General features: G+C 38.9%; 1 protein-coding gene across 6 annotated transcripts in view; it reads left to right on the top strand.

Moving 5' to 3' along the window:
• Positions 1–12,600, top strand: part of PEAK1 (pseudopodium enriched atypical kinase 1) — a 110,441-nt gene that overhangs the window by 80,355 nt on the left and 17,486 nt on the right. For 4 of the 6 annotated variants that reach the window (XM_082061174.1, XM_082061172.1, XM_082061175.1 and 1 more), the window contains 2 exons: positions 6,672–6,788; positions 8,687–8,883. In XM_082061174.1, the coding sequence (XP_081917300.1) occupies positions 6,672–6,788; positions 8,687–8,883 (314 nt within the window). Of the gene's footprint in view, positions 1–6,671; positions 6,789–8,031; positions 8,124–8,686; positions 8,884–12,600 lie in introns of those variants that run through there. The other 2 variants (XR_014184872.1, XM_082061176.1) reach the window with 2 other exon arrangements.

The following is a 12,600-nucleotide window of genomic DNA, read 5'->3' on the forward strand; positions in this document are numbered from 1 at the left end:
GTCTTCAACTAACTAACGGTCACTGTTTGCACCAAGTGTAATTAAATCACTTCTATATCACATCTTGGGAACACCGATACAGCATTCTCATTGAAGATCAGGACTACTTTTCAGGCTGTTTGCCTTTTGCCAGAATGGATGAACTGCAATCTCAGGGTCAAGGATTTTATAGTTAAAAAAAAATGTATGCAGAAATTAACAAATAGGGTTTAAAAAAATCCCAGTGCAAATTGTGGGTGTGAGTTTCAGAAACATTAAGCACTTTCAGAAACTATTAAAGCCAGTAGGAGCATTCACCATCTCTGCAGGATGGAACAGCACCACAGGGCTGGGGGCGATGACAAAAGAGAGCGTCCCTGTATTTAAAGTGCGTATTGCAGTTTAAGGGCCAAGACAGTGGGGAATGTATCCAGGGCTGGAATAACCCTTGGTAGGAGTCTGGTCTCTCTAGACTTGCCCTAAATTAAATGGGGAGAAGCAGGGAGCTTTAGAGAGTAAGTTAAAGAATTGACAAGTTTGTTCTCATAACCCCCCCCTAGAGGAACCCATTTTTTCTGTTATCTCCAGGGGAACCTAAAGAAAATGAGGTGGTAGCAACATTTGTTTTCAGCAGCATCACCGAGCACGTTGCCGTACGTTGCTCTCATGTCACTGGTGCCCGCTCCTGTGCTGGCAAGACAGCTCATGTGGTCACCTGTGGTGAACCAGACTGGGCAAGTGATCCAAATCAAAAATCACTGGGCAGTTATTTTTCAGCCAGATCGATTTGCTGGGAGACCAGGCAGGAAGGAGCAGCTGCTTGTCTCAGTGGGAAAAGGGCAATGACAGGCTAATGGCTGTGGTTGTAGTTGGCGTTTGTTCTTAGCCCACCCTGGAGACGGTGCTGTTACCTGCTTTATATTTTTTTACACTATTACTGGAAAGTCTTCTGCCCTTGCTGTTGAAGGCAACTGGTTATTCTGTCCTGTCTTGTTCATTTATTTCAAAAAGAAAGCTTACTCTTCATTTTTTCTGCAAGTCAAAGTAATATATCTCACAATTTCCCCTGGTGAAAATTGAATTTGCCAAATGTTAGAAGTGGAACTTCTTCTTTCCAACACTATTGTTCTACGGTTTCTACACATTTCAAAGGAAATGCACTGAGGTGCTGAGACGTGTTGTGGGAACACTGGACAGTGGATATCTCTATCCTTCCGTTACTGTATTCCATTACCTTGAGGCAATTTGATGCCTTAAGTTATTTGGGTTTTTTTACTTAATTTTTAATATTGTGAAAGAGACCAATTGAGACCTTATAGTGCCAAAAGAGGAAGAGTTTTGTTGTTGTTGTTGTTCAAGGGGTTTGGCTTTTGTTTTTAATATCCCAGTTTGTGAGAATCAGGGCTGTCAACTTCCATTTTTGCACAAGCAGACAATGCTGTGCTTGTTTTGTGTTCACTCTTCAAGTATTAGTGAAAGGTTAATATTAATTCAGGCTAAAATATGTGTATGGAAGAGATGTTTAAAATATTCAGTTAAGCTTGCAGAGGCTTAGAAGAAAGCAGAGAACATGAAGATAGCAATCGATGAACAGGACACTTGCCTAACTCAGAATGCCCACAACAGTAAGCCCACTGAAAAAAACAAACTGATGACCTGGAAAATAAGATAAGCTTTAAAAATGTCAGATTACCGGGGGGTCTTGAAAGCAAATTAAATGAAGATACAGTATTTCCTTACTTGCAATGGATTACAAAGCTGCTAAAGGTTGATAACATAATCACAAAATGGGTCTGAAGGTATTTAAAGTTATCACTAGAAAGGTCAGTTTTTCCCTTTGAACGGCACTTGTAAAATAGTCAGTTCTTTGGAAAGCTGAAAACTATGTCTTTGTTATACAAAAGAACTTGATTTTGTTTTACGTATGTGATTATTTCTTTCTGTTTGATGCCAGGATGCACATATGTTTGTTCAAAAGGATCTAGCAAATACTAATGTATTAAATGTACAAAAAACTTGTAGATTAATTTTTTGCTAAAAATCATTTAATTGGAACAAAAATCGGGTTTTCTTAGAACACCTGTGGTTGACAATGCAGCAGTTGTTCTCAGGCAAAACCTAGAACTGACCTCTAAAAAGATAACATGGTGATATTTCTGGCCTCAGTCACTGTAATGCTCAGGGTGGTACAGCACTGTGTGGAATCCACACCGAAGTTTAAAAAAACATTATATCAAAGGCTCTTATCTGTTGGATCAAACTGTTGCCATTGGAGTTTCACAGGGTAAAGGTTTCTCTTCTCCTTCACTGAGAGATCACTGTTTATACCCTGTAGCAGCTTTTTAGATTGACATGTTTCCTAAAACAAAACTGCAGAGTGGCCTTCTGATTCTTCCTTTCCTATCCTCATAAACCACATCAGAGCTGAACTAAAACCTCATTCAGCTCTCTTTTAGATGGCAGTGCCTTTGTAAATCAAGGTACAACTGATTTGTGAACAGCCATTTCCATTCAGCTACATCTTAAACTTAATAGTTTCCTTCTGTAGCTACAAGCTGGCCATAACTTTCTTTTACAGCATCTTTGGGCTAGAGTTGGGTGAACTCAAGATAAACCTGTTTACTGAAATACTTCCTTCAGGTAGTGAGGTCTGTATATTCAGGCCATTCTGGTTTAGATAAGAAAGCATTTCTTCATAGCTCAAGTTAGGATTACCAGTTGAATTCCTAAAATTATTTTAACTTTGTTGAAAGGATTTTAACTCATAGTTGAGAGATAGGAATTGTGCTGTCCCATAGCTACAGAAATCACTATCCTGTTGTGTCTTGCTTCAAAAGGAGTGAAATGTTTATACATATTTTGAAGGTTTGTTTTGAACCTTAGAAAGCATGCTTCTCCATTGCAGTTAAACACTACATCACAACTTGCGTTCTTTTAAGGCTATTTTTTGTTAAAATAGCCCCTGGTCATTTCACTGGACACTTTCATGGGCTCTATACTTACCAGAGTACAGAGATATCAAAGCTTTTGGAAATGACTTCTCCTTCAAATCATACCCAAGTGCCACACTCACAGTACAAACAGTTCACCTTGAGTAACTTCCAGCCAGACTGCTGCTCCTGACATTAACATAAATATCAGGGGCAGATGAGAATCTCTTAGAAAATTGGCCAAAACCTTGCACAGTTCCTGCCTGCCCTGGAAGCATTTCAGTAGCACAAGTGATCCTCAGATGCTTTCTGTTGTGCTGATTGCCCTGAGGTTGCTGACGACTGTTCACACTATTTGCTTTAAATTACAGTAAGTCCGATGTGATTTCAAGAATTTGAGTTAGGCATCAAATTTCCATATACAAGCAATGGAAAAAGACAATTCCAGTGAGGTGATTTAGAGCACTAAGACCTAAAGGGCCTAGCCTAAATGGGTTATCTCTTCAGTGGGATTTTTGTAACTTCTGTTATGCTACTAACCATTATTAAAGGAAAAAACATGTAGGGTATGGGGGCTGGGGGTGTGCCACAGTGTGACCCCATCTGCAGCCTGGACAGGGTGGGGAATGGAGCTTACACGTAGGCTCTCCTCATTCAGTGGGACAGGAGCCATGGAATTCCTCTGAGTGCTCTGTATATTTGGAGGAATATGAATGTTTTAACAGATCACTCAGTAAAAACAACAGGAATAATTGTTCTTCAAAAATGTAGTCGTATATTAAGATCAGCATCACATCCAGAGACAGGCAGGAATAACCACCACTGCCACATTCCACTTTCTCTTTGTCATTGATCCAAACCTGCAGATTCCACAGCTGCTTCAGAAACTATTTGAGAACAGAACTCTTTGAAGTCACAGTAGGGCTCTGTTTAAAACAAAGTCCTTTCCAGTTTTGAGGACCTCTAGTCTAAGTCTTAAGGTAAGGTTCTCACCTGGAGCCAAAACCTGTTAAGTGTAGCTTGCATAATTAGTGAGGAGAATTCATGTTTATTATAGCTGAAATTTGCTAGAGCAAATCTACCGAAATGGGAGAAACTCTCATCTGAAATGTTCAGGTGAAACTATCAGTTCCTTATTCTCCCCAAATCGATCTTGGTTTGCTCTTTTTAGATATCAGTGAAGTTTATTTACCTCACTCAGCAATGCTCAACAATGCTTTTAAGAGCATTAGCCATCTGTCTTACCCCGTTTCATCAATGAAAAACTTTTGTGAGATTTTTCTCTAGTATGCTAACAGAATTGGAAATTATGCATGTTCATTAAGGAAAACATTTGGTAACATTTTATGTGAAAATCTGTAAACACTGAGGACTGTCTAAGAACCAAGTACAAGGGGGTTTACCATTTATTATTTTATAAATTTAGACTAAGAAATTGTAAAATGTATTATTTTTCATAATTCCTCTAATACAGTCTGTAAAATGGAAAGACTGAGAACTTAAAATGTATAAAGAAAAATTATTTGTGTTTTTGTTTGCTTGTTTTATAATGCTCAGTTAACCTGTGGAACTCATTGCCGTGAAGTTTCACTGACTCTAAAGAGCATGCAAACATCACATTGTACAAGATTTTAAAACAAACAACTTGTCATGCTTCAGGACTGAGCCAACTTCAAAATAATAAGGACCAGGAATAAAATTTATGGCATAGTTATTTCAAGTTGTCCTTTGAGAAGTTTCTTTCACTCTTCCTCATAAGTAACTATTTTTGGCTAATGGTGGCGATGAGGAACTTACCTGCAGGAGTGACTGGAGTGGATCTTCTGTCCCCATGGTGTACTCTGACAGCAACCTGGGCACTGATCAGCTTTGCTCAGTGTTTTGCAGAACTGAAGTGTTCTGTGTTCTGAGTGGAAGTTCCTGTGCAAGGTGGCCTTTGACCGCCCTCAAGCCATTAACCTCTCTGCATTTTTCCTCAAGCATTATCCGGTCAGTTTAGGCTTTATATCAGCTTTATTAGCTTAAAAGTGTAGGGCCTGAGGGGATCTCAAAGAGATCTCTTTGAAACTAAATTTATCTACAAGTTACACAGACTGTTTTTGTGTAGAACTGAGTCATCTTCCTTTCTGGGCTCCCATCTCAAACTGTATGCCTACCATTGATTACTGCTTTGCTGATGACCCCTCAGAGAGCAGATCAGAGTCCCAGCTGGGTCTAAGGCCACATCAGCTTTTCTCTGTGTTTCTGTCGCTAATTTCTGCCACTTGGATTTATGTGGTGTCTTACACAGAACTGTATTCCCTCAGCTTGACCTCTAGATCTGACCCTAATTCAGGAATGCACTCTCAGAATCACTTCTTATAAGCATTCCGCTTTATCTCCCTCATATTCATTTCCATTTATTAATCACTCTAATTGAGAAGGCGTGCTTTGAATCGTGGAAAATACAGGTCACGCGATAGCTGTGATTCCACTGTCCTTACAGAAGTTACCACACTACGCAGGCTGCTTTCTGGATGCTCATTATTCCCAAAAGACCAAGGCAAGTTAGACCACATCATCTTCTGGCTCTCCTCCAAAAACCACGAAGGAGGAGAGCCTGAGGAAAGGGTTAGGGGCATTTGTCCCCGCAGAGAAGAACAATTTTAAAACAGTTTTGAGCTTGTGCACATGTGAATGACAAGTATGTGTGTTCAGTGGGATGTTATCTGAAGGACAGTCATTTTTATGGCAGGTTTTTTTGCTGCACGTAATCTCAGCTTCTTAGGAAAACAAATGTGTTCTGTGTGTGCAGAGAGCTGCTTCCTCCATTAACTGAGTAGTTGTTTAATTTCAGCCACATGTGCCCGAGGAGCACAGTTCTCTAAGGTAATTCCTTTCCTATGAAGTTTATTTTTGAAATAAAAAAGGGAAAAGAAAAAGGCTTGGACACAGGAGGCCGTGCCCACTATGGTAAAAGCTAAATATGTGCTCTTATGCAAGGCATCAAAGAATCCATCCTGGCAAAATAACTATAAATATCCCAAATAAGGAGATAGCTTTAAGTATCACTCGCTATCAACAAGCAGATACAAAGTTATCAGGCTTTAATGGTTCTAATCTTGGAGAACCACTTGTTTATCAGCTGCTCTACTTTTCTGGAAAAGGAGTAGTTTTAACTGTTTAGACTATTTAATGAAGCAAAAGCCATTGGAATTTGGTTCTTGTAGCTTACTGAGTGAGGATGTTTTCCTCTTGTGTTCCTTCTGCGTTGTGTCGGAGCTGATTACGAGCTGGCATTTTGTTCTTTGTTCTCTGAGTCAGTGCACTGCGGATGTGCTGGATCTCTCTGTCTTTACTGTTAAGCTACAGGGAAGCATTTCCCCACAGATTTCACGGCCTGACATCTAATTGCTGTGATTTAAAATGTATTTGACTCAGACACTAAAACTGGTTAGAGAACAGATTTGAGATATTCACTTTTCAGAGTAGATTAGTCTAAGTTCTTAGCTCCTCTCGAAACTTGAACCTGCTTTTGCCTAACTGATTAACATGACTAAGACCATAGTTGTCATACCAAAACAGTGATGTAGTAGGCTGTGAACTGTTTTTCATCCACGAAGGCAGTGGAAGAGTTAAAAAGGCAGGGCTGGAACTGACTGGTTTCCTGGGGCGCTTTGGCAAGTCCCTGAGACCAACCCCTAAGGTAAACATGAAGGTGCGGTAGGTGTATCACTCTGTGCAGAGTTCAGCCCTGTTGCTTACAGCTTGCACAACTTGTAGCACATCAGAACACTGTGGAATCAATGGCTCGCCAGAGTTTCAAGACATGATTAAAAGACTCAAGAAGGCCCTGAAAGAATTTCCTTTAATGGGGAATTGTGTGAGTGAGTACAGTGGGTGAGTTGGTATTTTTTTCTTTCTTCCTTTCTAGCTGTTGGTTTACTTTGGCAAAATGCTTCTGAGCTTAGGTTTAGTGTATGTGCTTGCATGTGTCTGGTTTGCAGAATGAGTCTGTTCTGTACCTCACCAGTTGATACTAAAAAATTACTTTGAGATCTGATAATTCCTGTTTTGTGGCAATGGCAGAACTGTAAAGCTACTAGAAACTACTTCTTAAACAAAATGTTCTTTTTGAGGAATGCAGGTATGTATATGATTTACAGCAATTACAAGCCTTTAGTTTAATTTCTCATAATCTTGAGAGCCTTGTTACTGCTTTAATTTTATGTATGCTTTACCCTGAAATTATATTAGGTTAACTCTTTAATGTGGATATATTTGTGGCACATGGAATGTTCTTCACTGGATTCCAATGCATGGTACTAAAAATGAACAAAGAATTTTATGCTGATTCAAGATTACATCTTTTTGAACTTACGCCGTTTTTTCTCTTTTACTAACAAGTTCTAATGAGTTTTGTTTGTATCAGCCTGCAGCTCAGATTCATGAGGCTGAGTAGAAACAGCATGTGCGCGCTGCATCGTACATGGGGTCTGTGTCATGCGAAGTATTGGCATGTTTTAATCTTGGGGATTGCTAGAAGATTGTGTATCACCATTTTCAGTATTTTGGCTTTGGCATAGTGAGATATATGCCTGTAATTTATGTTAACTCCTTGAGGATACAATGTCGCAACTGTAAGGATTTGTGTTAAAGAAGCTCAGCTGCTCTGCCTATTTAAAAACATGTAGTTTTTATTTCTGTTAATCAGAAGTTACATTATGTTTCAAATCTCTACCACAAAAATTAAATAACTGTACAGAAATATGAAGTGATGATCATCTTTTGAAGGAATTGCATTACTCCTATCTCTCATGGAAGTCACAAGTACTGCAAATTCTCGCTGTTCTATTTGATCAGGCTGCAATAATGAGAACTAAATTGGACATACGCTCTTGAGATTTGGCCTATAAGGAGTATTTGTTTCTGTGAGTGGGAGAGCATAAAGGCACAGAAGTATTTTTGCTCTGACATTTCGATGTGGCATATTATTGATAATTGCTGCTATGTTTTCAATAGGATCAGGTTTTTTCAATAAACCTGAACATTTTTTTAATATATATATATATATAACATAATTTTAAAATCATACTGCAGTAAATATATCCATGGAAACCAATTGAATCCATGATTTTCACAGTTTTGTCCTATGAGTCATCCCAGTTTAAAACTTCATAGCTAAGAGCAGGCACAGGACTGTCTTCATGGCCTTTTGCAACTGGCATAATGCGGGTAGGTTTTAACCTGGGGAATTTTTATATGGGAAATAGATTACTGGCTTAGAAGAGCTACTGGGCTGTTTCCCAGAGTGTCAGTTCCCCAAATCCTACCAGTATATGAAAATGTGTCACTAAAGTTGTATGCATTTATTGAGACTTAACAGTCCCCTTTCTATACCTTGGTACCCTTGATTAAAGCAAAATCATTCTGATTGGTAAAAAGAACATTAAGCTCCACTGCTGTCCTATAAGTCCTACGCTTTTTATGCAGAATCATGCCTGCATATATATGTGTACATATGTTGATGGTAGTCAGCTTTAAAACATTTTATTGCCACTTTTGTAGGGAACATGAACTACTACATGTTACTATTTCAGTCAAAAGTTGTTTCTTCTTATTTAGGAAAATAAATATTGTAGAAAGTTGGGGTTTTTTTAAGGGAGGGCAAAAGGAGCTTATTTCTTTACCAGTTTATTCCCTTTCCTGAAGATATTTAGTGCCTCATCTGGTATTTTGCCAGAAGGATCTAGTATCATAGCTTTGGTCTCCAGGTGATTTTGTTTTGTTTGTTTCAGTCAAGTGCCCGATGATACGACACTGGAGGATTTGTCCCCTCGTGTTCCCAGAGCCGTGTTTGTGAAGCAGGACAATGGCGGCAGCGCCTCCGTCATACCTGTGTCATCTGTCCGGCTCCCGCAAGGGGAGGAAGAGAAGGAAGAAGCTTCAGTTTCTCCCGACTTAAATGCTTGCAGTGCTACGTACAGCAATTTAGGTAAGTGTGTTCTCGTAGAAGAAAGTTTAAATTAGGTCAGATTTTGGATCTTTCCAGGCCATGAAGAGCCTGGTCTTCTGAACAGCTCAATATACTTTTATAAGGTTAATTTTTAAAGACAAACTTTTAAATACAGATTTGTAGAGAATAAAATTATGTTGTCTCATTCTAAGATACACAACCAAGAAAGTGAAGATTCAACAAACTCAAAAGATTCATTTCCTATTATTATAATCTTTTAATTGCCCTTAATGATAAAAATCTCAAATACTTTTAAAAGACATGTTGTTTAATCCATTTGGAGGAATTTTTATCAAAGAAGTTTAAAATACAGAGCAAGTTACGTGGTTGTTTTAGAAACAATAAGTAGATTTCACTATTTTTCCAAACTTCAAGAAAAAATAGGATTTTTTTTCTTTTAGAGCATCAATAACTGCTAAGATATTTGTCATCATCTGTTGTGAACTAAAGCCCTTCTTATCCTAGGCTGAGAGTTTACTTTTGCTCCTTCAGGGAAGATCACTTCCACCCATCCTCATTTTTGTCAGTGTTGTTCCTGGGTGTGAATGCTTCTTCGTAAAACCAAATAAAACTGAACCCCTTTGCAGTTTAGGCAAAATGTTCTCCTCATCCTCGGGTCACTTTCAGATTTGCTGTCACCAAAGTAAATTTTAGGTATGAAAGAGTTAAACTAACTTTTAGGCTTGACTTGGTCTGTCTTGGCAAGCTTGCAGCTTGTTGTTAAGAGCAACGCTACCCTAAATGGCACTGAGTTCTCTGGCTGCCATTCAAACTTTTATCTGGTTTATTCGAGCAACCTCTCTTTCTAACTCAGTTAGCTATCAAGAGATTACTAGGCAGGGCATATGGAATAATTCCGACTTGTTTTCACATCTTGCATCACCTGAGCACCAAAACCACAGATTTTGTAGAATGAACAAATACTGGTGTGTATAACCGAAAGAAAGGATAATAGGAGAACTAATTATGTTACATCATGTTTGATGTAACTTCAACTGCATTTGTATCTACAGTTACCTTTTTATAGCTATACACTACAGTCTGTAGTTTGTAAAATTCTTAATTTTCAGCATAATGCACAGTATTCTCCTTTAAAATACTAATCTAATACATATTATGTTTTTTTAATTGAAAAGCAGATAATATGATGTCCTTACTTTGATAAATGTCTAGTCTTCAGTTGTGGTATGTCACGTGAAATTTCATGAACAGAAATAATGGCAAGTCAAGGCAGTAATTTTATCAGGTACTGCCCTCAAATAGATTTGGTTTTGGCCTTCCCCTGCTCCTGCAGGAGTTGTCCCATCAGCAGTTTATAGTCCTGCCCACAAAAACTGCAAGTGTGCCAGCAAGTATTTATCAGGAACCAAACTGCAGATGCAAAATTTGAGCGTAGCTCATGTATAAAATACGGGCTGTATTTGTTAGTTCATGTAACATGTAAAATCATACATCTAGGAATTAAAAAACAAACAAACACAACAACAACAACAACAAAAAAAACACCACAACCAACCAACCAACAAAAAACACAGGCACGCCTTACAAGATAGAGGATTCTCCTCTGAGAATCAGATACAACATAAAAGACTTGGGGCTTTTAGGAAACATGAGGTCGCACTGTGATGACAGGATAAAAGAGCCCAGGGTGTTCCTGGGTGTATATACAGGAGGAAACTTCAGCAGGAGTAGAGAGGTGGTGTATATCTCTTTTTTACCCTGTAACTGCCATGGCCATAGTCAGGCCTAGTATTGTGTCTGTTCCTCCTTTTCATTTGTCTCTCAAGAGTGTAGCTCAGGCTAAGCCTTGTAATGTTGGAGTCTATGCTGTAGGTAAGGAAATGATGGGTTTTAAGCATGCAAGGGGAGGAGGAGATGATAGACAAGAAAAAGAAGCAAATGCTCTGCCAGTACTTGTGTGCAAAAGAACATTCTTGTGCCTTTGATGGGGACAAAATTTAAAACAACTTTTTCTTGCTAGACAACCCATTTTTAAAAAATGTGAGCCGTGCAGTATTACCACATGCTGGGGGCAAGCTGAGCTGGAAAGACTGGCCCAATGGGCATGGAAGAGATGTACGCTGTTAAGAACTCAGCATAAAAAACAGTCCAGATATGAAGCTTTTCAAACATGTAATACAGATGGATAGATTTCCAGATGGAAAATCTGTTCTTGTGGGGAGAACCTACACTGTAACATGGCATGTTTTACAAACTCCTTTTCCTCAGCTGAGAATACTTGAAAATGGAACCACATAATGGCTTGTACATGCAGTTTTTTGGATCCTGCCACCCCCACCAGACATCTGCAAAGACAACTCTGGTTATGAAAACCTTCTTCAATTATGTTTTGATGTCACAGTTCCAATAGCTATGCAAAAGCAACAGGTAGCAAAAGTCACTGGTTGCAGTTGCAACACTCTTCTTTTGGAGGGCAAGGCCATTAAAGCAGGCAGAAGAGAACCAAGAAGAACTGCAGTTAGAAATCTTACCTTTCTTGGAGAGGGCTTCTGCTGCTGCTGCTGCCTGATATGTGCATCTTGTTCTCATTTCTTTTCTTGCTGTTTGCTTCTAACATCTGTGCAGTCGTTGGATTAGCAAGTCACACAAGAAATGCATATTAGGAAACTGCCTCCTGAAATAGTAGCCTTTCTCAGAAGCCCAGCAGTTAGCCTACTTTAGCACAGTGGGGAAGAGGGGAAGATTGAGAAAATAGGCAAGTGATCTTCAGCGTGGAATATTGCAGGGGGAGTAGTACACAGGTCACAGTTTTAGTAAGAGTAAGCAATTGTGAAAGAATACATGTTTGGATGAGTAAGAAAATTGGATACAAAGTAGAAATGAACTTGTCTCAGGATTATGCAAAAGGCTGTGGCATCTGGATGTGTGTATGTAGCACACAGACGTCAGTTCTGCTTTTCACTCTAAATCATGCCCCTCTTCATCTCTGCAAAAGGTACATGACAGCGTTACTGTACTGCTCAACTGGCACCAGTGTTACACACTGCAGCACATCCAGTGGTGAGAGGAAGGGTTGCTGGCGTAGAGCACGTTCGCTGCAGCACTGAGATCAGAAAGGAGCAGTGGAAGGTCCCTGAGTGTTTAATTTTTTTTTAAGCAACCTTGACAATTATTTGAGAGAGAGATGCGGGGATTCTCCAATATTTCTAGCCTTTCAACGTTTTTATTTTGTGGTAGTTAAAAAGCAATGACCTAGGGCCTATGCAATCTTCCCTGATGATCAGGCATGTACAAAGCTAATAGAATTTCCTGCTCAAAAGTCAGTTTTTTTAACATTGGCTTATCACAAAATCCATAAGGCTCTTCTGAGTGTTTCTTGGGCTTAAACAAAAGATAGAGACATAACTTTCATTTGTGATGTCATCTCCTTGGAATGATTGAAAAGAGAATGATGGTTAAGAATTCAAGAGCCAAGGCTATTTTGTTTGTGGATACATCTGACAATACAGTCCTCTCTTGTCTTCTGAAATTAGGAAGTCCTTTTCAGCATTCTAACACAGTGTTCCAGGCTTTTGTGCATCCTGGCCAAGAGAATCTTTGATTCTGTAGTATTCATAAAAACTGTAACAACATATCTTAAAGTGTAAAGGAAGCGATCTTTTTATTCTTTTCATAGACTGTGGTGTCATTTATTTTTATGGACCAAAGTGATTTAATTAAAATTCTGAGATCTCC

Source organism: Streptopelia decaocto (genome assembly GCF_964273445.1).
Source record: "Streptopelia decaocto genome assembly, chromosome: 9".
NCBI classification, from domain to species: domain Eukaryota; kingdom Metazoa; phylum Chordata; class Aves; order Columbiformes; family Columbidae; genus Streptopelia; species Streptopelia decaocto.